The sequence below is a fragment of the Pithys albifrons genome, chromosome 14 (genome assembly GCF_047495875.1).
Source record: "Pithys albifrons albifrons isolate INPA30051 chromosome 14, PitAlb_v1, whole genome shotgun sequence".
Classification (NCBI taxonomy): Eukaryota; Metazoa; Chordata; class Aves; order Passeriformes; family Thamnophilidae; genus Pithys; species Pithys albifrons.
In genome coordinates, this window is record NC_092471.1 from 16,697,053 (window position 1) to 16,720,979 (window position 23,927).

A 23,927-nucleotide genomic window follows, 5' to 3' on the forward strand; every position below is an offset into this window, starting at 1 on the left:
GACTACCTCAAGGTCATCCCAAACAGACACAGAATTTGCTTTACTCTCCCGAAGAGAGCCAAGCCCTGGGTGGGGTTAATAATCACCGTATAACTCAAAACTGCCCCTTGATGTGTATGTCCTACAGGAGGTCCTCACAGCCGAACTGCTGCAGCCCCTCTGCCCACTCACCCCCCTGAGCACCAGCTCAGGAAACCCTCGGGAACCAGAGCTGTGTTTGTATTCTGTGTATTCCTCACCCAAGCCCGTACAGGTGCCATAACAACACACCATCCCACGGGGCAAAGCCTGTCCCTGCACAACCTTCCGACTGCTCCGTGAACACTAAAAACCATCCCCTGTTAGCACATTTGCAGCGAAACGGGTGGCTGCGTGTTCTCACCGAGGCAGAGGAGCCTTTCCTTGCAGCCCAGCAGCCAATTCCGTATTTATGTGGGCGGCCTGACCTCTATCACTGCCCCCAGCATTAACAGGCTATTTTTGGCCGCTGCCAGCCATCTGTGCTCGCCGGAGGCCACACGAACCGCTCCACTCCTTTTGTAAGACCTCGATGCTAATTTACTCCTCTTTTTTTTCTTTTTGTTTCCATGTTCCTTTTATCTCCAAGTCCATAATTTCATCCCTGTCATCCTCATCCAGGCCTCACTGTTTAGAGCCTCAGCGTTACTGGATCACCTCCCTGCTCTCTTTATATATCAATTTTCCCCCTCTCTTTTTTCCATGATGTGTTCTTAGCGGTGCAGCTCGCACCTCATGGACAAGGGAACGCTCCAAGCGCTCCCGAATTTCCCCACATGGCAATTCCCGCCCCGCCGGGCACGTCCCGCGCATGCTCAGACCCGCCCGGAGAGGGGCAGGAAGGGCGGAAGCGTCGGCGTCGTTCCCACCCTCTGCGCGCACGCGCACGAGATGGGGAGGAGGGCGGGGCGCGCTGCCCGGAGGGGCGGTGGCGGCCACTGCGCAGGCGCAGAGCGGCGGCGGCGCGGTTTGAACGGCGGGACGGTTGGAGAGGCGGGACTGGGTGAGGCGACAGCGGGGTCTGGGATGGGCAGTGCGGGGGTCAGTGGGCCATGGGAGCGGCAGTGCCGGGATCAGTGGGCCATGGGAGCGGCAGTGCCGGGGTCAGCGGGCCATGGGATGGGCAGTGCCGGGGTCAGCGGGCCATGGGAGCGGCAGTGCGGGGGTCAGTGGGCCATGGGAGCGGCAGTGCCCATGGGGTCTGGGCCATGGGGTGGGCAGCGGGCCATGGGATGGGCAGTGCCGGGGTCAGCGGGCCATGGGAGGGGCAGTGCCCGTGGGGTCTGGGCCATGGGGTGGGCAGCGGGCCATGGGATGGGCAATGCCGGAGTCAGTGGGCCATGGGGTGGGCAGTGTCCGGGGGGCAGCGGGAGGGTCAGTGGCTGTGGCCGTGAGGTGGTCAGTGGCCCGTGGGATGGTCAGTGGATGTGATGGGGGGTTGGTCAATGGCCACGGGATGGTCAGCGGCCATAGGATGGTCAGTGCCCGGGGCAGGGGGGTGGTCAGTGGCCATAGGATGGTCAGTGGATGTGGTGGGGGGTTGGTCAATGGCCACGGGATGGTCAGCGGCCATAGGATGGTCAGTGCCCGGGGCAGGGGGGTGGTCAGCAGCCATAGGATGGTCAGTGCCAGGGGCAGGGGGGTGGTCAGCAGCCATAGGATGGTCAGTGCCCGGGGCAGGGGGGTTGGTCAGTGGCCATGGGATGGGCAGTGCCCAGGGCAGGGGGATGGTCAGCGGCCATAGGATGGTCAGTGGATGTGGTGGGGGTTTGGTCAGTGGCCATGGGATGGGCAGTGCCCAGGGCCGGGGGATGGTCAGCGGCCATAGGATGGTCAGTGCCCGGGGCAGGGGGGTGGTCAGTGACCATGGGATGGGCAGTGCCCAGGGCAGGGGGTTGGTCAGTGGCCGTGGGATGGGCAGTGTCCAGGGCAGCAGGAGGGTCAGTGGCTGGGACAGCCGGACTCTCCCGTTCCCCCGGCCCTGCTCCTCCCCGGGGCTGGGTCGGGATCCCTCTGTCACCTCAGGGGACACTCTGGGTGGCTGGAGTGACCTGGGGGAGTCGCGGTGGGGTCTGCAGGGGGAAGGAGGTGAGGGAGTTCACTCAATTCACTCAGAGTTCACTCAGAACTGGCCTTCCAGCCTCTTAGTTCTGCTCTAATGCCCGACACTCTTCCTTACCAAACCTTTATGGCAGAACTCCTGCAAGACAAAAGTTAAAAAAAAACCAAACATGTACAGTAGAGAAAGTGCTGAGGAAGCTGAGAAAAAGCTGTGACTGTAATCAGAGTGTGGTCACTGAGGACTGTCTTGATCTGCTTCCTGAATCACTAACGGAGTGCTCAGGAGATTTAGGGTGCACAAAGCAGGATTCCAGAGGAGTTATGGTTTTCTGCAGGTCTTCCATGTCAGTCAAGTTCATGTCAATGTAGCCACAGTGTAGTTGCCACTGGGAATTTGTTTAGAAGCATCTCAGTGTTCGGTTGCCATCATGGAGAGCATGTGGCTGGGAGTGTTGATGTGCTTGTGTTGTCCTTTCATACAGAGGGTGCACATTTCACCTGAAGTCAGTAGATTTCGAATGTCACTGTCCTGTGTGTGTCTGTGTGTGCTTCAGAGGGGTCTTGTCACAGCCAGCCAGAGGTTTGTCCTTGGTTTGCTGCACAGGGAAGTTACAAACAAACCTACAGGAAAACAGGGATGATTCTGATGGAAGGGTAGTGAGAACTGACGCGGGAATATGACTTGAAAATCATTCGGTTTTATTGTGTCAGGAAAGAGAGGCTCCAGCAACCCAGATATAGGAATGTGTGCCCTACCAAATTCAGGAAATTGCAGCAAAATTTCACCTTTTCTGGGTAAAATATTGATCTCTCCAGCATATTGAGGAGAAAATGACACTTTTCATGGTTGTATTTCACACAGAGCTGTGCAGTTTGGCACTGTTGGGAGCTCTGGTGCTTCACTGGGTTTTTTTCCAAAATTTCTTCTTTTTTCCAATCCTAGCTCCTGGGTAGAAAGGCTGCAGAAGAATCTAATTTTTGTGAAATAGAAAGGTAAGTCTTGTTATGATCCTCTAAAATCTGTTCATAACCTTGCAGAGAATCATGACTTGACTGATTAAATTTGCATTAAAAATACAAGTAAGGAAAATAATAATGCACAAAATTAACTCAGAAGAAAACTGTTGGTTATGTTATTCTAACTTACTGGTTATATTAATTTTTTGGATCACAATGCTGTCTAAAATTTTATCAGGTCACTTTTAAATTGAAAGGAGCTTGTGTTAATTTTTATTTGTGAATTTTTTTCTTTTTTAATATAAGAAAAAACAGTTTTGATACACTGTTGTTTGTGCCTCTTTTGAGGATATTAGCTGATCTCTTGGGGGGCAGCTCTAAATTACTTCCTCTAAATTTACTCTTATTTTATGCAGGATGCCTCTAAAATCTGTCAGGAAAATCCCTGTTTCTTTCCTTGCAGGGAACTAGTTCTCTGACGTTCTTCAGCTGCTGGAGGTTGATCTCTTTTCCTGCCTAATGAAGGACTGGATCTCATGTGACAAATGAGTGAAATTCTGCAGTCTCAGCTGGGAGACTGAAAAGATGCACCGAAGAAAGAATTCTAAGACCCCAAAGCGGCCTCTGGGTGTTGGCAATAAAAGCCAAACTGATCTCTCTGCGTGGCGAAAAGGAGGGAAAACTGACCCTAAAAAAAGTCTCCAGGATCATCAGAAAAGTAATCAGGAAAATGATAGCCAAGAGTTCTCCCTGGAGCAAGCTTTGAGCTACTTTGAAAAAGGTAAGAGCACTTTTAAGGTTGGCTCTCTAAGACTGAAAACATAATAATAATGACATTATCAATAAAAATAATGGTAATAATATAAAAATAATCTATTTTGCATCTGGTTCGCTCCCTTGTGCCTGAGCTATGTCACATTTCTTTAATGTCTTAAAAGCTTTCTGTTACTTCTGTGTAAAGAGAAAGGAATATCATAAAATCACAGAATGGCTTGGGTTGGAAAGGACCAAACTCCCCTGCCATGGGCAGGGACATTTTCCTCTATCCCAGGTTGCTCCAAGTCCCATCCAGCCTGGCCTTGGACACTCATAGGGATGGGGCAGCCACAGCTTCTCTGGGCAACCTGTGCCAGGGCCTGCCCACCCTCACAATAAGCAGTTTTTCCCTAACATCTAATCTAAACCAGCTCCCTGTCAGTTTGAATCCATTGCCCCTTGTCTTGTCACCAGATGCTCTTGTAAAAAGTCCCTCTCCGTTTTTCTTTAAAAAAATATCTAATTTTACTTCTGTGTTCCTTCTTTAATCCCTGAGCTACAGAAATGTTTCTTTAATGTCTTAAAGTTCTTCCCCTTTTTGTCACTATGTACTGAAAAATCAGTATATGTAGCAACAATTCAGAGTAGCTTAAAGTTCATTTTCAGTTCAGAAGTTGTTTCACCCTGTGTTTATCCTGTTTGTTTTTCCTAGTTCAAGGCCGTGTTTCCCTGAGAAGCAACAGTGTTCTGCAGAAACATTTGTCTGCTGTGGAAAGCATTGCCCTGGAACAAGGGCTGCCCCCTGAAGGGTTTGAGATACTGCTGAACGTGGTGCTCAGTGGCAGGCTTGGTAAAACCTTTATATGCTGCTGGGGTATCTTCTGTTAACCTGCCCTTCCCCTCTGGTCAAACCTCCTTAAGATAATGTGTTTATGGTGACTGTATTGTTGGGTACTGCAGTGCAAAACTAATTTTTCTGGCAGGCCTTGGTGTAAAAAACTAACCTCAGCTCTTGCTCCAGGGGAGTGGGATCCAGTTAAATATTATGGCTTCTTAGAGATCTGTTTGAAAACTTTTCCCTTTGTTCCTAACTGCAGGTTTCTGGAAGGCTTGATGTGTTCCCTTAGCAAGCATTGTGTCTTTTCTTTGCTGTGATTGTTTGTGTGGGTTTCATTGCCCCAAAACCAAAATAATTAAACAAACTGTCACAGATGTTTTAGTGAAACTTGCTAAAAGTAAAATGTCATCCTAGCAATCAATTCAGCAGCCAGTGCAGCCCTCGTGCTGCTTTCTTAGGAATGTTGTTCACCATTTATACTTGTGAATAATGAAATATTCATTGGAAAAAACCCTAAACTTCCACCTCCCTCCAGCACAAGAGGAACACACAGAATCCCCTTCCCATTATTCAAGTAGTTTAATGCTTTTCTTCATTTAAAATGACCAGCTTGTCTCCATAACACTCATCTGGTCTTTGGCTGACAGTCACATACCCTTTTGCTGAAGGAATTGGGTGTTTAGTGTTACCAGAATTTGTGTTACTTTTGGTTGTCTTGCCAGGAGTCCAAAGACTATTTCAGTACTAAAATAGTCAGTATTTTATTTTATTTCATTAAGCTGGGAGAAATATTTCTCCTCCCTTTTTGAGGTATAGGTAAATCCTTACTAGATTGTTGTGCACTGTTACTTTTGAACAAATGAAGCTCTGCATAATTTTGTCCACAGAGAATTTTGACCTAAGCTGCAAAACCATATCAAAGAACCTGGTACATGAACACCACCTTATTTAAAGTGGTTTGTTTTCCAGCTGACACAGTGAGTACTCGTTTATTGAAGAGCCTGATCCCAGCCTCAGTAATACCAGAAGATTCTGTGGTTACAGCTGTGTCTTGGCTCTGTGCCAACAAGTGCTCAGGCAACATCAAGGTAACTTAGTAAGTGCTTAAAGTAGTTTTGCTTCTGCACAGGAATGATAAGCACAGGTTATTTCTAGGAAGCAAAAATCCTGAGGTTTTAATGTACATGGTCTTACACAAGATACTGTCTGTCATTTAGCAAGACTGGTAGAGACTCTCATTGCTGGAATTGCAGTGGGAACCAAGAAACATTTGCACAGTTTCTGCTTGTCCTGAATCTAAGAATTCCTCAGCAGTGGTTTCTCCACCAACATTCTCCATCCAGCGCTCCAGGCTGGGCACAGAGTGGCTGGAGAGCAGCCAGGCAGAGGGACCTGGGGGGACTGATTGACAGGAAGCTCAACATGAGCCAACAGTGTGCCCAGGTGGCCAAGAAGGCCAATGGGATCCTGGCCTGGATCAAAAACAGTGTGGCCAGCAGGCCCAGGGCAGTGACCCTTCCCCTGGACTCTGCGTTGGGGAGGCCACACCTTGAATGTTGTGTTCAGTTCTGGGCCCCTCAGTTCTGGAAAGAGATTGAGGGGCTGGAGCGGGGCCAGAGAAGAGCAACGAGGCTGGAGAAGGGACTGGAGCACAAGTGCTGTGGGGAGAGGCTGAGGGAGCTGGGGGTGTTTAGCCTGGAGAAGAGGAGGCTCAGAGGTGACCTCAGCACTGTCTGGAACTGCCTGAAGGGAAGTTCTGGCCAGGTGGGGGTTGGTCTCTTCTCCCAGGCACTCAGCAATAGGACAAGGGGGCACGGGCTTAAGCTCTGCCAGGGGAAATTGAAGTTGGAGAGCAGAAAAAAATTCTTTCCAGAGAGAGTAACCAGGAATTGGAATGGGCTGCCCAGAGAGGGGGTGGATTCCCCATCCCTGGAGGTTTTTAAACTGAGATTGGCTGTGGCACTGAGTGCCATGATCTGGTAAAGGGACTGGAGTTGGACCAAGGGTTGGACTTGATGATCTCAGAGGTCTTTTCCAACCCAATCCATTCTCTGATTTTTGTGAAATACTTCTGCTATGTGAGACATTCTTCAACTTCAGCAAGGTATCCCTGAGTTATGTGTACTTTGGTTGTGGTAACATGACTTGACATTGGCAAAAGAATCTTTTATGTTCACATAGTCTGCTCAACGGTTTGCATCATAGAATCACAGAATTTATTTTCATCACAGAATCATTTAGATTGGAAAAGATTTTTGAGACCAGAGTACAGCCCTTAGCCTAATGCTGCCAAGCCCACTAAACCATGTCAGGTGCCACACCTGTACATCTTTTAAATCCATCCATGGATGATGATTCAACCACTTCCCTGGGCAGCCTGTGCCAGTGCTGGACAGCCCTTTTGGTGACAATCTTTTCTCTAATATCCAACCTAAACCTCCCCTGACATAACTTAATGCTGTTTCTTCTGGATCTATCACTTTACACTTGGGAGAAGAGACTGACTCCCACCTCGCTTCAGCCTCCTTTCAGAGAACTGTAGAGTGCAGTGAGGTCTCCTCTGAGCCCCCCTTTCTCCAGGCTGAGCTTCCCCAGCTCCCTCAGTTGCTCTTAGGATTTGTGCTCCAGACCCTTTCCCAGCTTTGTTGCTCTGCTTTAGATGCCCTCCAGTCCCTCAGTCTCCTCTTTGGTGAGAGGATAACATACATTCAGAGGTGTTTGTTTCCCTTACTTCATGCACTGATATACAGGCACTTTAGCAAGGTGTTGGAGTGTGCCCTTTTCCCAGGAGGGCTGCAAGGAATACCCTTGTCAGGCTTTTCCACAGCTGAATTATCTCTGGTTGTCCTTGAGAGTGGTTTGTATCCTTACTGGTTGTGTCTCAGGTTGGCTACTGACTGCCCTGCCTTGCTTTTGCACATCCCTTAATGTAATGATGGCTTTTTTCTTGTCTGCAGTTGATTTTTTTAAGGTGGCTGATCACAGTGTTTGACCTCATTGACCACAAGGAACAAATTAATGCCCTCTATGGTTGTTTCTTCTCCTTCCTGCAAGATGACAAGATGGTAAGGAGAGCTGGAGAAACTGGACAAACTAAAACTAAGTGTTCATTAATATAGTAATGCTGGAATTAGTCTGGTTGGTTAGAGACAATTTTCTGATGGCTAGAAATTTTCTTTTTTTTTTTTTCATTTTTAAGATTGCTGGGTAACTTAGATCCATAAACAGGGAAGTACTGTAAGGATTGCTGTGGTCTGGTCTTGGTCATGTTTCCAAGAATTGCTGTTGTGTGTCAGAGAGAGGTTGAGGATATATTCTGTCTGAATTCCCAAGATTAACTGTGGTGCTGCAGTCTCTGGGATTGTCAGACACCAGCAGGTAAAGTCTCCTGCTCCTGGGAAGGAACTGACTTGTATACCTTGGTCAAAAAGAAAAAAATCCCTTTTAGAGCAGAGTTTATTTAAGGGTGAGAAACTAATTGCTATTCTGCTTGATTGATTTGAAATGTAGCTTAAATGAGAACAAGGATTCAGGAAATTTCTGCTGTATGGCAACTGTAAAATCCAGGTACTGGAATACTGAAATGTTTGGATTCAGTACACATAGAGATAATCTTGGTAGTCATGTTAGATATGAAATTATTAATATTCTTTCAGTTTGGGAAATTTTGTGGTTAAGTTTCAAAAGTTCTATCGCTTGTCAAGTGTTTAATGGTTTTATGTTATCTTTAGTTATAATCTTTTCATAAAACTGGATTAAGTTCTTACTGTTTAATACAGCATTTTCAGGCATGATGGGTCAGTTGGAAAGTGCACCAGAGTTGGTGTGAAACTAATTTAAAACCCTTTTACAACTTCAGCTGTATTCAGAAACTCTTAAAAAATATATTGGTTCAAAAGTGCCTTTTTTTGAGAATGTGATTGTACTTTTACCTCTGACTCTTGAAATCTTTACACCATCCAAGACACAATCCAAGCTTATTGAATAGCTTGGTTACTGTCAGATAAAGTGTCTAAATGAAATGGGCATAAGAGACCATAAACACTGGGCTGCTTGCTAAGGAAGGAAGGTGAGCTCTGCCCTGATGGGGCTGCAGGGATGGCTCGAGGCAGCCAGCAGAGTGGAACAGCCTCCTGAGAAGCCTCTGCTGCTGTTTGGGTGTCCTGAAGTAGCAGGAGAGTTCATTGCTGCCTTTGCTTTGCAGTGCCCCTACATCTGCCACCTGCTCTACCTGCTGACCAGGAAAGAAAATGGTGAGTCCCAGTTATAAGAGCTGGAATTCCATTTTGTTCCTGATTCTGTTTGCTGGTACTGCCTTTTCTTCCAGTGCAGCTGGTGCAATGATTGGCCAATGTGGTGCTTGTGAGGCAAGGAAACATGAGTGATAGTTCAGGCCAAAATTTGTGTAACACTTTCTGAATTGGAAGTCTGTCTATTAGCCTAGAAAGAAGAATGATTGGATCTGCTTGCTTTGTCACTGATATCATAATAAAAGTGATACTGCATTTTTGTTCAAATGTCTGTACAATGTTTTTTAAATCCTTTATATTCTTAATTGTGTTTCCAGTCAAGCCTTTTCGGGTTAGGAAACTGCTTGACCTCCAAACAAAAATGGTGAGTTTGTTTCAATTCTTGTAGAGTTTGAACTGTGGTTAATAATGCACTAATGTCCTCACAGGATGGAGAAGAGTGGATGAACTTGGAATTGTAGGTTGTAGTTTTTGTGGCATCAAAGCTTGTCTCTCTTGCATATGCATCCCTAATTTTCACATGTGTTTTGTGAGCACTTGCAATGATATGCACAAACCTCTGTGTTTTATGGCCAGGTGTGGTGAAATCTCTGAAGCAAGGGGCATCTTTTATTTATTAGTCTTTAATTTTGTTTTCATCTTCCTTTTTCAAGTGGTATCAAAAATGACTGAAAAATGTAAGATTGTAGAGGGTCTTACTCTTTTTTGTAAGAAAAAAACTGATGCTATAGCAACATGTTTTTTAGACAGCAGAAAGACTATTTTTCTTGGGTTTGGTTGCTAAATTACTTTTTATTAGTTATGACTAAAGAAAGCTCTTTCTTTAATCCCTTTCCTATGGTATTTCATTGACAGTTTCTGTTCTTTCATTTTCAGTTACTCATCTGTGGTTACTTACTGACATGTAGCTCTAGAAATTCAGCTTTTACTAATCACTGAGGTTTTTTGCTTCTAAAATAACAGTATTCAGTTTCTGTATGAAAAACTTCCCCCATGTGTTTTCCCTCTTGTTCTGCTGCTTGACAGGGAATGCAGTCTCACCTGCAGGCTCTGCTATCACTTTACAAACTCTTCTGTCCAGAGCTGGTGACCATAACCCTTCCTGCAAAAACGAAGGTAAGGAATTAGATTTAGTCTATTTAGAACCAATATTTATGAGAGTGTTTATACTGAGCTTTCCATTTAAGCTAGAGCATGATTTAGTGGTCAAGATTAATTCTATTTCCTCTTCATAAAATCAGTATAATCTATATGTGAGATTGATTCTATGAATTGATGATTGATTTGAATGAAGATTATAAGACAAAAGTGTTGCAGATCCCTTTTGAAAGGGACATCATTTCAGAAGGCAATAAGAGCCCAACTGTTGTTTTTCATCACAAGAAGTGACGATACTGAGGAATTATGAGAGTTCTGTGCTGTGAAAATCTTGTCAAGCAGAATTGAGTGTCCCTGCATCACTGTGGTGATGTTTATCACAATAGAAACTAATCTTTCTGTTGCTCTGTTTTAGTTTGGCTTCTTGCACAGATGTCTGATTTCTGTTTCCAGACTTACTTCAAGAATTCAGAGGGCCCATGGAAAGCAGCAATCACTGCAGTCAGACAAAGAAACCAGGGAGGCTCTCCCCTGGCCCAGGCAGTGGTTTTAGGCACAACTCAACCTCAGTCACGAAAAAGGGTATGTTATGGGCCCTAGAAGGGGGCCAAGCAGCATTTTTCATTATGAATATTGGCAAATAATGGGAGTCTGGCTTTATTTCAGCACTGGGAAGTGTGGAGCACCTATACTGGGAATGCAGCATTCCCAGTATAATGAAAGCCTGGACACATTTTTCTTTTAAAACAGGGTCTTTCTGGGAACACTGGTCACACATGCACTCCATTGCATTGGAAGCAGAGTCATTGCTATTCATTTGTGGTTCTTTTCTACAGAAATGGAATTCCCAGTTGGTTGTACCTGCAAGCAGTGCAAATAATTTAGAAGAGGACAAAGGGAAGAACTGTGTTGACTTGTTTGGTACAAATGAGACTTTTCCAGTGGAGCAGCTGCAGACATTTCCTCAGCTCCTACAAAATATCCACAGGCTAGAGGTGAGTTTCAGGAAGGTCTTGGTAAACTCAATGAATGTTTTGAGAAATTAAAGGATATTCCTTTATGCCTTGTTTATGTGTGAATAGTGTGTGGGCTACCTGGTTCTAGCAGACCATCTGGTCCTAACAGGATGATGAATGAGTTCTGGAGTTTCTCTTGTTGATGGTGAAAGGATTGGACAGCTCTGATAGAACAAGATTATCTGGCATTTTGATGATGTAAATGCTGAATATTCCTTTTTTTTTCTTTGATTTCTCTTGCAGTTTCCTGCTCAGATGGGTTCAGTGTTAGCAAACCCTTTATTGCTTCACTACATGAATTGTGTCAGAGACGAATCTATTTACCTGAGGCTCTACTATTGGATGGGCCAGATACTCCAGGAAGGTGGGAACTTGGTGTTGTCTTGCATGGGAGGGAGGTAAAGGATGTCTGAGGCTTTTCTGTTTTCAGTAATGGTACTTTGCTATTCAGATTTATAATGATAATCATATGATACTAAAGCAACTACTGCAAGAGAACTGAATTTGGTTTTTCATTGTGCTTGTTCTTGCTGTGTTTGTATTCAAATACAATATTCTCTCCTGTTTAGGATGCACCTGGTGTGTGGTTGATAATACAGATGAAAAAGAATTCAAGAGCTTCCTGGAAACTGTCTACAAGGCAGAATGTTTCTTGCAGGTAAGTGCATGTTTTGTGGAAGCCAAGGGTTTCCAAAAGTCTTCCCTTATAGAACTTCCAGGACTTTCCTGTTTCCTGTAATATTTCTGAGCAGTGAGTGTCTCAAGTAATAAAAATACATATACCTACAGAAAGTCAATATTCTGGAAATGGCCTTGTTTTCTGCAGGAAAAATAATTTGAGAATGGTATTGAAAATGCTAATTTGGAAGTCTTGGCAAATTGTATGGGAGTAAGGAGGTGTCAGCCTCTTCCTTATCCCAGGGTGAAGTGAGCGTGGCAAGGTGCAGGCATATGAGATGAGTTTTTGAATGCTCCTCTTCTGCTTTGTAGGAGGGATTTTCTGCTTGTGAAGAGTTCCTGTATAAGAGCCTTCCTCTCTGGGATGGCTGCTCCTGCCGACCAGAAGTCCTCAAACTTGTGACTTGGATCCCCCTCACCAGTTTCTCTGGTATGTGTTGCAGATCCTTTGGGTGAGGTCGGACAGTGGGGCTATCTTGGGGGATAAAATTTGTTCACCAGTATCATACTGCTTTCTCATTTGTTTCAGAAATTAACTCATATCTCTATGGTCCCCTGGCACAGCTCTTTTTCACATCATCCCTTTACTTTAAGGTAATTTGAGTGAATACAATGACTGTTTACTTCTAGTTGATACTGCTCTCTGCACTTGAATTAGGTGTACCAGTCTGAGGGATTGTATTGGGAACTTCTTTTGGGGAAGGCTGTGCCCAAATGAGGGTAAAGTATTTACTTACAGCTTAACTTCTTTAGGAATATGAGTGTCTTAAAGATATTTTCTTTTCTGACTGGGGCACTGGAAATAAAAGAACTGACAGCACACAAGACAATTATTTGTTTTATTTCAGTTTTAACACTCAGTATTTGAAACTTGCATTCTCCAGGAAAAGCTTTGTAACAATACATTCAGTTCCAGGGAACGTGCAAGTACCTCACTGCTCCTGTTGGTCCTGACAAAATCTTGGTACCTTTCCTTGTGTATGTCAACTTTCATGGCTTTTTTTGTTTAGTATTATTTGCTTACATAAATTGTCATCAGCCTGATTTCTTTTTGCCTCTTGCAGTGCAGTGTTCTTGAGAGCCTGAAAGAGCTGTTGCAGAACTGGTTAAATTGCAATGTGATTCATGTGAATGCAGAGGCTGATTCTTCGTAAGTTTGTCTTAAAAAAATGCAAACCATGTTGTGTGCAGTGCTCACCTGTGTGTTTAGACATGTATTCTGGCCCTATCACCCAGCATAAAGACCAACTAGAAGGTTAACAGTGCTGTTATCATTTTGCTATATTGTAACCTACCTTGTCAGTCCTGGTTTTTGTCTCTTTGAAAGTATTTCTGTTGACACTGAAAATTGAAATGTCCAGGCTGACACTGACAGCTGGATCATATTTATAATGATGGTGATAACAATGTTACTGGTTGTATTGAAGAACAAGTGTCTGTTGCTGAGTGTTTGGTGGGGCAAAAGGATAAAATTCAGTTTCTTTTTACCACTTTTCCGTGTTGCCCTCTGCAGAGAGGGGAATGTCTCAATGTTGTGTCATGCAATTGCTGCAGGAATACCACCCTTTCTGGAATAGTGAACGTGGTGGCCGAGCTGATCCACTTTGTTGGACGGATCTCCACTGCTGCACTGCGTTTGGAAAGCAATTCCACATTATTGCTCATCTTCATTCTGAATTTCTACGAGACTGTGAGTACTCCAATCATTTTGGCTTTCTTCTGAAATACTCTAAGGCTGTTTGCTAGAGCATAAAAACATCTTCCTTGTAGTTTACAGAAGTTTGTGATTAAAGGCACGATGATTCCAAATGCTTGGTGGATCTGCATTTGAAAGGTGCTGCTGCTGCTGCTGCTTCCATAGCCAGAACTAAATATGCTGCTGTGTGGTTGCTCTTAAGTCAGATGTGAACTGTGGGTGGGGAAGTAACTGTAGGGCATAACATGCTTTTTAATGATGACTTAAAGAAAACAATGTTCAGTTCAACTTCAAACAGCCTATCTTTTTTTTATCCTTAAATGCTTCTTGAAAAAATTATTTTTTTTCTCAGTTTGTCCTGTAGACAAAACTAAGCAGCATCAAATAGCCTTAAGTTTGTTCTCCAGTTTCCTCATGTCCTCTGTAGATGTGTTTATTGTGAACTTCAGCCATGATGTAACAAGAGCAACAGCTCCTACAGTTTAGATAAAACTGTGAATAGTTATAAAAACAGTGATAGTTCTGGAATCTACTTGTAACTAAATTGTCCATTAAAAATGCACAAAACTAATGGGCAACAATACTTGCATTGGACCATATGTTTAAAACAAACAAATGCTTATTTTATGGGATTATACAGAGGATCATTCACTCTGATATATTATTATATTGGTGCTCTAGCAGGCAACTGGGATTTGAATTTTTTCCTGATGTTTTTCATATTCAGAACTATAGAGATTTATGAAATGAAGTAAAATCTCTGCAGCCAAGATAGTAAGTGGAGAGCCTAAATTTCTCAAAATGTGAGTAATTCAGTTAAATAAAAATATCTGTGCACTTCCCATGGCAAGGAAGAAAATGGTGAAGGTATGGCAAACAACCTTTAGTGAAAAATCTGTTGTGAGATTAGGGAAAGGAATCTGAAAACAACTGCCTAATTTAACAGAATGTAAATTTTCTGGATGGTGAGCTGTCACTGCTTACTTCGTTGTGGTCTGAACTGTAAGAACTAGCTGTGCATGTTCTTAGACCACTCCTGTTCTGAGAATGATGCACACTTTCCTGAAGAGCATTCCTTTGCCAGTAGTTACCATGGCTAATCTACAGAGGACAGTAATGTGTTATATTACACCAATGTTGCTTTCAATCTTATTGTAGCTGAAGATCTTGTTAAATTTGCGTAAATTTAAAAATGTCTTTTTTTCACTTGAAACTCAATGTTAAATTCCAAACATGAGTCTGGTAATAAATTGATGTTGTCTGGCCATATTATCTTTTTTACCACAAAGCTTTATTGTGTGTTCATGAAATTCCAGCAAGCTCCAATAGATTTGGCTTCCCGCTTAGAAGAGATGTATGGTCTGTTTGGCTTGCTGGTATCAGCAAGCCAGGCTTAGGAACAAGGTCAGGTCTGGTGCAATCCCATCCAGGAATGGTCTAACAGGTCAGAAAACAATGGCTGCTGCTTTTTCACAGGGATCTGAGTAGATTTGATTCAGCAAGTACCCCTGACAGAACAAATGGTGTACCTGAGTGGTTGCTGCAGATACTGAGATATGAACTTGCGTGTCTCATATTGAGAAGGAAACAAAACAGCTCCAGCCTGGCCTTCCCTTTCAGATGAAGTTGATGGATTTGGCTGGAATGCAGTGTCATACTCTCTGTTGCTCTTGTGTCCTTCAGGGTTTATAATTACTGATAAGCGAAAACATCGCAAAAATAACTGCTAAGAGAAGATTTTTATTCTAATAGCAGCAAAGGTATTTATTGACAACGTTGGAGGCACAGCCAGTTCATACTGGGCAAAAACTTGCCTAACTTGTTTGTGGAAAATAAGCTATTTTATAGTCTTAAGTCCATATTTAACACCTTCTAATTTCCATAGTAATGACTAGGCGGAATATTGGGCGGAGCTTTTCTTTTGGCTTTGAATTTGGGTAGTGGTCTCCTGACTTCATCCCTCAGGGTGGTCTTGAAGTGTCTTCATCACTGCTGGACTTCTGCCTTTTCTTTGTTCAGTGACATGACCTGTCAAACTTGCAAAACCTTGGCTCTAACTCTACAAAATCTTGGCTCTTTACCATTTCATCCTATTAAAATGTCTAGCTTAGTTTAATGTATGACTTCTAACCCACAGTTTACTGATCTCTATCACTACTAGACAGTTTGTACCTGAACAAAGTGGCTCCAGCACTTCATGCTGTTCAGCGGCCTTGCTGTGCAAACATTTTGCAGAGCAGAAACAGAAATTTCACAAAACTAGGGGTTTTTGGTCTTTTTCATTACCATTACTTTGGCAGCCATAATCAGCCTGGATGTGCTTCATTCCTGCAGGTGTGTGACATGTACCTGAAGTACAACCTGCCTTTGTTGATAATGCCTCCTGCTGGGGTTTTCTACCCAGCGCTGCTCAGCATGGATTCTGTCACCTTGAATCAGCTCTGCTACATCATGTACAGGTACTACAGCAGCTGAGGGGTCTCCTTGCCTTCTCTTTCAATCTTTTGGAAATTAAATTACTTTGGTGTAAAATCTGAAATTCTACTTTTGCTGCCTGTGCAAGACAAAGGTGAAAGTTCTGCTTGTGCCCAGCTTTCATGATACAGGATTTTACAGCTGTAGTTACTACTGGTTTTTGCAGCCTGTTGCCCAAAGTAGCAGGATTCTGACCTCTTTCCTGATACTATTTCCATATCTTTGATACGTGGAGAGGAAGAAGTTCATGTATGGTTTTGAGAGAACTTAAGTCAGCCAGCTGGAATCACTAGTACTAAATACAACTTCTTACTCCTGTGGTTTGACCACTAGACTTAAACTTTTCCTTACAAATTCTGTCATGTGCTGAGTAGGAAGCACTTCTGCCACCTCCAAACTCTTGGAATTTGGGACTGCCTTGTGCTGCTGGCAACTCCAGAGACAGCAGTTTAGTGCTCTGCAGGATCCACCACCAGGGCTGTGGTTCTTGGCCTTGTTACTTCCAGTGGCTGCATCTGAGGAGAAGAGTAGCCAAAAGCTGACAGCTGGTGCAGAGCTCTCCATGTGGCTTTTTCTCTAAGGAATCTGCAGGGTAATTAACATGACAGGGTGGTTTTGAGGAAATAAGAGGAGCTAGTGCTTATTATAGAGAACAACTGTCAAGTTGCATTACTTCCAGTGGCTTCTGTTTCTTTGCTTAGTGAATGAAAGTCTGCTTTCTTAAAAGCACACTGCATTTTTCTGCTGGTTTTAAGGCTGGGTGTCAATTCTTACATACTGCCTTTATGAAGGTGACTGTCCCAGGCAAACCAGTCATGTCTGAATCATTTAAAAGATTAATATTATCAGGTGTGTCCCTACTCTGCCTGGAATGGATGGGTCTTTGCCAAGTGTTAAAGTCCCTTTGAATTCTTTTTCATGTCTCTCTTTTTTACCAGTAAAGTTTGATGAGCTCTCTCATGGCTGAAATAAGTTTTCTTAATACATTCCTCCACCTTTTTTCAAAGCCACTGGCATTCTACTACATTTCTACTACTGGCATGTAGTAAAGATTTACTGACCCCTAACTTTCTCTTTTGTTTGTTTTTTTTTTTTTTCAGGTATCGAACCAATTTGGTGGCTGCAAAAAAAAATGAGGAGAGTAAAAAGGTATAGTGGACACATCTGTCGTGCTAGAACAGACCTTAGCAAGGAATTGGGTGGAATGGAGGGGAGGTGCACTGGTGGCATTCTTTGAAGGACTGTGGGAACACTCAGCTGCTTTGAGGATGGAGCTCATGGATTTGTTTTGTCCCTCAGAAAATTCTGCAGTTCAAGTTCAGTAACGAGACATACAAAGAGTACAACCAGTACATAACAGCTATGGTGGGCTGTCTGTGGACATCCAGTGTATTCCAGAAGGATATTCATCCCCAAGGTCTTCGCATGGATGAGGAGCTGCTGAAGACAACTGGAGTGAAGGATGTAAACAGAAGCTTCAATATTGTCTACCACCCAGCCATGATGGGCTATTCTATCCTCTTCCTAAAGGAGGTAATGGTGTAGGCCAAGATTTCTGTCTGGACAGGTTCTCTAGAGCAGCATCTCTTGGTGTCCTGGTGGACTTGTAGAGCCAACTGAGCTTCCAAAAGCTGGTGTGGCATTCTGTGTTCGTGTCAGATCAGTGGCACAATTTGAATAGTCTGTTTGTGTGGTGTGAAAGCATGAATGTAACAGTTTTGGATGTGAATTTGTGCTTAGGATCACTTTGAAGATAGAAGTAAAATAGCTAATCAGTGAAATAAATGAAAATTCAGTAAAAGCTTCCCAATAGTACATCTTGCCCCACAAAACAGAGAGTGTGACCTAAATATTTAAACTTCAAAAGTCAAGAAATATATAGTTAAATTGTATACAGCATTTCATGGTAGAACTTTTTGGCAGTGCCCTCTGGTTCTTGTGGTAGCTTTTGAGAATGGCTTATTAAAACAGAAATACAAGTAGCTACTTCAAGTAAGAGGTAAGATAATATGATGATCTTGTATTGTCTGGTGTGAGTTCTGCCAGTAGTTGTCCTGAATTACAGGGGCCATCGTGTGTTCAGTGCAGCTGCTGACGAGTGGAGGGAGCAGCTTGCCAGAGTTGTTATTGTTCTGAGATGTGTGCCCTGCTCCAAGAAATCAGGTTCTGTAGGCTGTCCAAGGGGTGCACAAAGATGCCATTTTATCGTGAGAAACACTGGCAGACTCAGTGCATGCGTAGGTGTGACTCCTGGAATGAAGCAAGGGACATCTGAGGGTGAAGCTGAAGCAAAGGATGTTGGTTTGGGACATTTCACAGTGCTCTGTGTCCCAAATCAAGCTAGTTTGTCTCTTACTGCTGGTTAAACCCAAACTTTGTCTCTGCCAGAGGAGGCTATTTTATTTTTATTATATACACCTTCTTTTCCTTGGTCTTTCTCATAACTTTTGTCCACATAATTTTCATTCTGAAGCTTCCTAGAATCACAGAATATGCTGTGTTGGAAGGAACCCACAAGAACCCACAAGCTCTGCACAGGACAGCTCCAAGAATCCCACCATGTGCCTGAGACAGTTTTCCAAATGCACTCTGAGCTCTGGCAGCCTTGGAGCCATGACCACTTCCCTGGGGAACCTGTTCAGTGCCAGACCACCCGCTGGGGGAAGAACCTTTTCCTGATATCCAACCTAAACCTCCCCTGATACAACTTCCTGATTCTTCTTTGTAGGTTTTACATATTAAAAAAACCAAATCCACAACCAACCAAGCAACCATAAGACAAAAAACCCCAAACAAAACCCCTCAAAACAAAATCCCCTAAAAACCCCCAACAAAACAAAAACAAACCCCAAAACCTTCTGGTGGAGAATTTTTCCATTCTTCCTACTGCAAGACTAAGAAAGAGATTTTGCTTAGCAGTGATCACAAGAGTGTTTTAGGGCATGAGAAAGTAATATTGAGGAGCAGGGTCACATTTTCCTCGGCACTGCAGTGCTGAGCACCAGAGGGCACTGCTCTGCAGCACACTCGGGGAACACGAGCAGTACTCTGAGTGTCAGCAGGTTCTCTCCTCTTGCTCTTTCTCATTGGTGGGAATTATCTTTCTAATGTTTTGAAGGGGAAGCTTTTACACTGGTGAGAGACAGTTAAAGATACCCATAAATATTCCCTGCTGCTGTCCAGTGGTGCTGCAGCACAGGGCAAGAGGGTCTAGATGTTATCTTGCCACTTAGGACATAGTGTGATGCTGGAAGCCCCTTCCTGAAGCATGATTAAAAGTCTCTGAGCTTCTTTGCACACCTAAGCAGAGACCCAGCAACTCTGGACATACTTTTTATCTGACCTGATACTATTTTATTTCCTCTCCTCAAGGCTTTTCCAGAGGATACCACCTTGAACTTCAAATTAATTAAGGTAAGATTTCTTGTTTCAGTGAAGTGAAGCTGGGCAATTTTCAGCAGCTGTGTAGAAGAGGATAAGGTGATAATATTCAACAGTTCCACAAAAGCTCTATAAAAATTTTGAAAGAGAAAAATTCCAGCTGTAGGCTTTGATTCAGTCTCTTAACAGGCCCAAACAAGAGGACATCAACACTTGAGAAGTTGTGTTTCAAGCCATCTCTGGCTAGTGGGCTAAGATTTTATGTATTTCCTCCATGAGTCAGTGCATTATCAGCACAAAGCTGTTTATTGTTTTCTGCAGGCTCCAAGAAAAAGTTGCATTCTTGATGCGCTTGGAGCAGAATTTCTCTTATCAATGAACTTAATATTAAATTTCTGGGATGAATGTGTAGCTTTGCCACAGCTTTGAACAGGAATCCTCCACTGAGCAATACAGTGGCAGCAGGTTTTCTTCCTACATCACAGGGTACTTCAAAACCTGATCTGGAGGAATGATGGAAGGAATGCTTTAATATCCATATTCACTGAGTCCCTGACATCATCCCTGTTGATCCAGGAGACTATGCTCTTTTTAGAACTGGGATTTATAACTATTTTCAGCATTAAAAAAGGTCATGATTTGTCATGTTGAAGCTAAGAATGTGAATTGTGTAAGTTTGGGCATTTGGGAACAGGAGATGCCCCTTTACAGCTGTGGGTGTTTACAGATGTTGTCAAACTGTGGCAGGCAGTGTTTGCAGACCTCTTCAAATTGGCCTAAGGAGGAGACAAAGCTTTGTCCTGCACATCTAACTATTCTTTCTGGTTTTGTAGGGGAAGAGGTGGGACTGGTATCTGGAATATCTCTATGCACAAGGTATGGAGGGCCTGAAGCTCTTCATTGAAAGCAGCATCAATCGTGTTTCCCAGGCCCCTCGCAGCAAGGCAGAGAATGTGGAAGGGTGACCCTGGGACTCACTGGAGCTTTTCTGTCATCTGGAACAGATTGGCAGAATCTAAAGGACTGTGTCACTATTTCCTTCCTCAGAGGAAAGAAACAGAGCAATTTCTCTCATACTGACATCTCTCTTATGAAAGTGAAGACTCAGAAGGAATGCTCAGGCTGCCTTGGGTCACTCACACTGAGGCCCCTCTTGCCCCTGTGAACTTCTCTGGTGTGAAATTGGTGAGCTGTATGTTTTGTACCATCCACATTTTTCATCCTATGTTTTCTCTGTTGGAGTATCTGCTTTGAGAGTCAAACATTTTCCATCTCAAAAATGTAGTGAGCAGTGCTGCTTCATTTATAAGTAATGTTGCTCCCTGACCTGCTTTGCCTTCCTCAGCATCAGGTAGCAGGAAACAACTTAATCAGCCTTTCAGGGATAGTCTGTGCATGTATTGGGTTGGATTGGAGCAATGTGAGTTCCCCAATTCCCTTTTGTTTCATGTATGTACTGACTTTTAGAGGCTGAACAAAGTGACTTTCCTGAAATTCAGTTTCATTCTGAAGCTTCCAAAGCAGACTTTTGGCCAGCATTGCTTATAATGATGTTCTAATGCAGCTGGAAAATTTGGTGCTCAGTTGATGTTTTATTGGTGATTTGAGGCCTTGTACAGTATTGCCACCAGCTCACCATTTTCTGTTGGTAAGTGCAAATGTAGCTTTCCTTTCTGTCTTTCTAGCTCTGTAGGTGTTGTGTATTATAGATGTACATATATATAATTTATATTCTGTAAAATGTTTTTAACATGCCATTTTGAATAAACTCCACTACAAAAAGTATCATCTCCTGTCTTTTCGTTTTAACACTGAGTTGTGGTTGGGAGGAGCTGTACTGAGGTTTCCAGAATTCAATGAACTTTATTTTACTGGTGTAAAACAAGGTTGTAACCACTTGAAATTTAGGTCAGAGTACACTGGATTTTGTATTTGGAATCTGTAGTTTGATCCAATAAAGGAATCAGTCCTGAGAGTAACTCCAGAGCCACTAAAGATATGTTTGGTTTCTTCATCCTGATGCCAAAGGGGTTTTTTGATTTTTGGTTTTCACATTTTGTAGATTTTAGGAACACAGTAACTGTAGCAAATGTAGAATTAATGTGCCAATATTCTGGCAGCCTAAGTTCATTGTTTGTACATCCTAATCCTTAGCATTTATCAGTAGCTCAAATTCTCTTAGTTGCTTAGTCTCTTTTTCAAGGTTCAAGATTGGACAACTATCAGAAAGGCCTACAGAACAAGACATAAACACAGGTCAGAGTGACCCAGAACTCAGAACTTTGGAAGAACTCCAAGAGACCTTTATGTGCTGAAGAAGAGGAGGTGGATGAAGACAGAGGGTCTTGACGACCCCAGCCTCAGTTCCAGGGTGGTTGGACCAGGGGTGGAACCAGGGCTGGACTGAGAATTGTGTAAAGCAATGATTGGAGAGATCATATTATAAAAGCCATGGAAACAAGAACTGGGACACATGCATGTCATCATGTATTCCTGTGGGCCATAGGCCTGTGATATTAAAGGCCCTTTGCTTTTTATCTTACCCTACACTAACGTGGCTCAGAGTCCTGCTTTGTGGGGGGCACTCATGGCATCATCCTCTCAAAATCAGACTGGTTAAGCTACCACAGTTCTCATCTCAAACAGATGGTCTGGTCAATATGTTTCATGTCTGTATTATTCCAGATAGTATAAGTGCTGCTTGCTAATTTTTGTCAAGAGAAACATCTTCAAAATCCTGATTATGTTTTCTCAACAGGGGAAACCCCACATATTACAAATTCCTCCAAGTGGATATGTTTCAAGACATGCCCCAACATATAAAGAGTTTTATGATTTTTCTGTGAAGCTGCCTTCAGAAAGGTGTTAGAAATGCTATTTCTACTATGCTGGAAAGCCTGTGCCCTGCATTCCCTAGGGACAGCTTAATCCAAAGCTTTTGTCCTAAAGATGCTGACCAGCCTCACACTTCCACACTGTTGCACTGGGATTCTACATGGGAATAAGGCAGAGGGACTGATAGCACTAGAAAACATGAGGTGAAGACATGGACCCACTTACAGATCTGTGGCAGGCTCAGTCAGTGGGGAAAGGAGCAGATACAGAACATCCCAAAGAAGCAATAGCCAGGAAGACGAGGCTATTTCGTTTGGAGTTTGTGGAAGGAGCATCCTTGTCACACTGGCAGGTGCTGCCAAAGGCTTCATTTCACTTGTGAGAGATGCTTAGATTCTAAAGAGTGTGTGTGATGTATGGAAATGTATTTAAAGGAGCTTATAGCAGAATCCTGCAGGATATACTGAGTGTTACAGTTATTGGTCCCTGAGATAAGTTTTCCCTTGAGGCTGGTGTTTGCTTGAGAAAAGACAGAATCATGTTGTGGGAGACTGTCTTCTATTATAACTTTTATTATAATCACAGGTCTTTTATTATAACTTGTGTTATGAAAGTATTTAAGCATATTGTGCCAAATTTTGTCATTCAAGTGCAAAGGCTGGACACCTAATGCTGCAGAATTACAGTAACAGGACAGATAACTTTCCTTTAATGTCAGCTTTCTTGGTCAAGATGGGTGTTTAAAATCCTCCCCATGCAGCAGTGATGTGCCTGGTATTACTGGGCACTTGAGATGATTTTCAGCCTCTTTGTGTGCTATGGTAGCTCTTGTATTTTTTGACATTTGGACATTTTTCTTATTATTTTTTGCTCTAAATACCTGACTTCACTAGCATTGCACTTGAAAGGAAGAATGGCCTTTTGAGGGAGGGATGTGCTACTGTACCTTTTCTATTTTTGTTTGGTTTTTGTTTTTTGTTTTTTCTCTGCTTGCTCTCTGCATCATGGTAATTTTTTCTAGGCCATTTCCTATTACAGCTCAAGGACTTGACTGACCACAGCATCTGCTTGAGGACAAAACCAGAGACAGTCAAGACTCATCCATTTGCTGGTGAGTGACCAGTGACTGATTCCCCTTCAGTGCCTGTTTCTGCCCATTGTAAGGTGCCACTGTAGGCAGACACTGAAATTGCAGCAGAACTGTGTTGTACTATTTGACAGAAACAATGCAGGATGTAAAGTTCATTTAAGGTTCACAGTCATGTCAACCAGCACCCCCACAGAATCCTGAGGTTTATGTTAGGCCTGAAAGCTCCCTTGGAAGGGATGATCTTCAGCACAATTCACTGGAAGGAAAGTGTGTGGTTTCATGTGGCCTGGGTCTGCTTTTGAGTGTGTTTTTCTTCTAGAGGATGCTGTTTCAAGATCCAAATTTCTGGTATTGGCTGGGAATGCTGGTTTGTGTCCTGTCTCTCATGAGGAGAAGTTATTGAGAAGCTCCAGTTTCTGTCTGTCCTCCCTTGCAGGGAGGCTTCTACAGGCTTTTGATGTTGGGGTTTTGTAATATTACAAGGAGGCCATGGCAGTGGTTGTTTCAGTTTAACCACATCCTGTAGTGTTACTAGTAGCCCGTTTGGATGCTTTCAATAAATGAGGCCCTTCCCTTTGGAAAAATCTCTGAGTGGATATTAGACAGGACTTCAAACACAGGGCCAGAATCCTGTCTGGGCTAAGCAGGCACAGCTCTACTAATTTCTAATGGATCTATGTTGAGTTGCACCAGCTGAACATCTGGGCCCCAGTTCACAGAACCAAAGCCCTTAACCCCTCCCTGTCAGACACATTGGCCTGAATGTTACACATCTGAA

General features: G+C 43.4%; 1 protein-coding gene across 2 annotated transcripts; it reads left to right on the forward strand.

Annotated features, from left to right (window-relative positions):
- Positions 1 to 971: 971 nt before the first annotated feature.
- CENPI (centromere protein I) lies at positions 972 to 21,007 on the forward strand. Of its 2 annotated transcripts, none has more exons than XM_071569171.1 (22): positions 972 to 1,021; positions 3,023 to 3,072; positions 3,500 to 3,817; positions 4,505 to 4,642; positions 5,600 to 5,718; positions 7,588 to 7,695; positions 8,835 to 8,883; positions 9,198 to 9,244; positions 9,907 to 9,996; positions 10,432 to 10,560; positions 10,815 to 10,973; positions 11,238 to 11,358; positions 11,564 to 11,652; positions 11,985 to 12,102; positions 12,202 to 12,266; positions 12,737 to 12,822; positions 13,227 to 13,362; positions 15,703 to 15,827; positions 16,944 to 16,992; positions 17,143 to 17,376; positions 19,216 to 19,257; positions 20,058 to 21,007. In XM_071569171.1, exons 3-22 carry the CDS (start codon positions 3,622 to 3,624, stop codon positions 20,187 to 20,189), a joined length of 2,232 nt encoding a protein of 743 aa, XP_071425272.1. In that variant the 5' UTR covers positions 972 to 1,021; positions 3,023 to 3,072; positions 3,500 to 3,621; the 3' UTR covers positions 20,190 to 21,007. The 2 variants fall into 2 exon arrangements, with proteins under 2 accessions (XP_071425272.1, XP_071425273.1); XM_071569172.1 differs by lacking the exon at positions 972 to 1,021 and adding an exon at positions 1,068 to 1,121.
- Positions 21,008 to 23,927: the final 2,920 nt, after the last annotated feature.

Bases quoted from the DNA above. Each gene is read 5' to 3' on its own strand.
- CENPI (XM_071569171.1), top strand. From the start codon at position 3,622: ATGCACCGAAGAAAGAATTCTAAGACCCCAAAGCGGCCTCTGGGTGTT. The intron at 9,997-10,431 runs GTAAGGAATTAG...TTCTGTTTCCAG, and splicing joins CCCTTCCTGCAAAAACGAAG to ACTTACTTCAAGAATTCAGA. The intron at 13,363-15,702 runs GTGAGTACTCCA...TCATTCCTGCAG, and splicing joins TTCTGAATTTCTACGAGACT to GTGTGTGACATGTACCTGAA.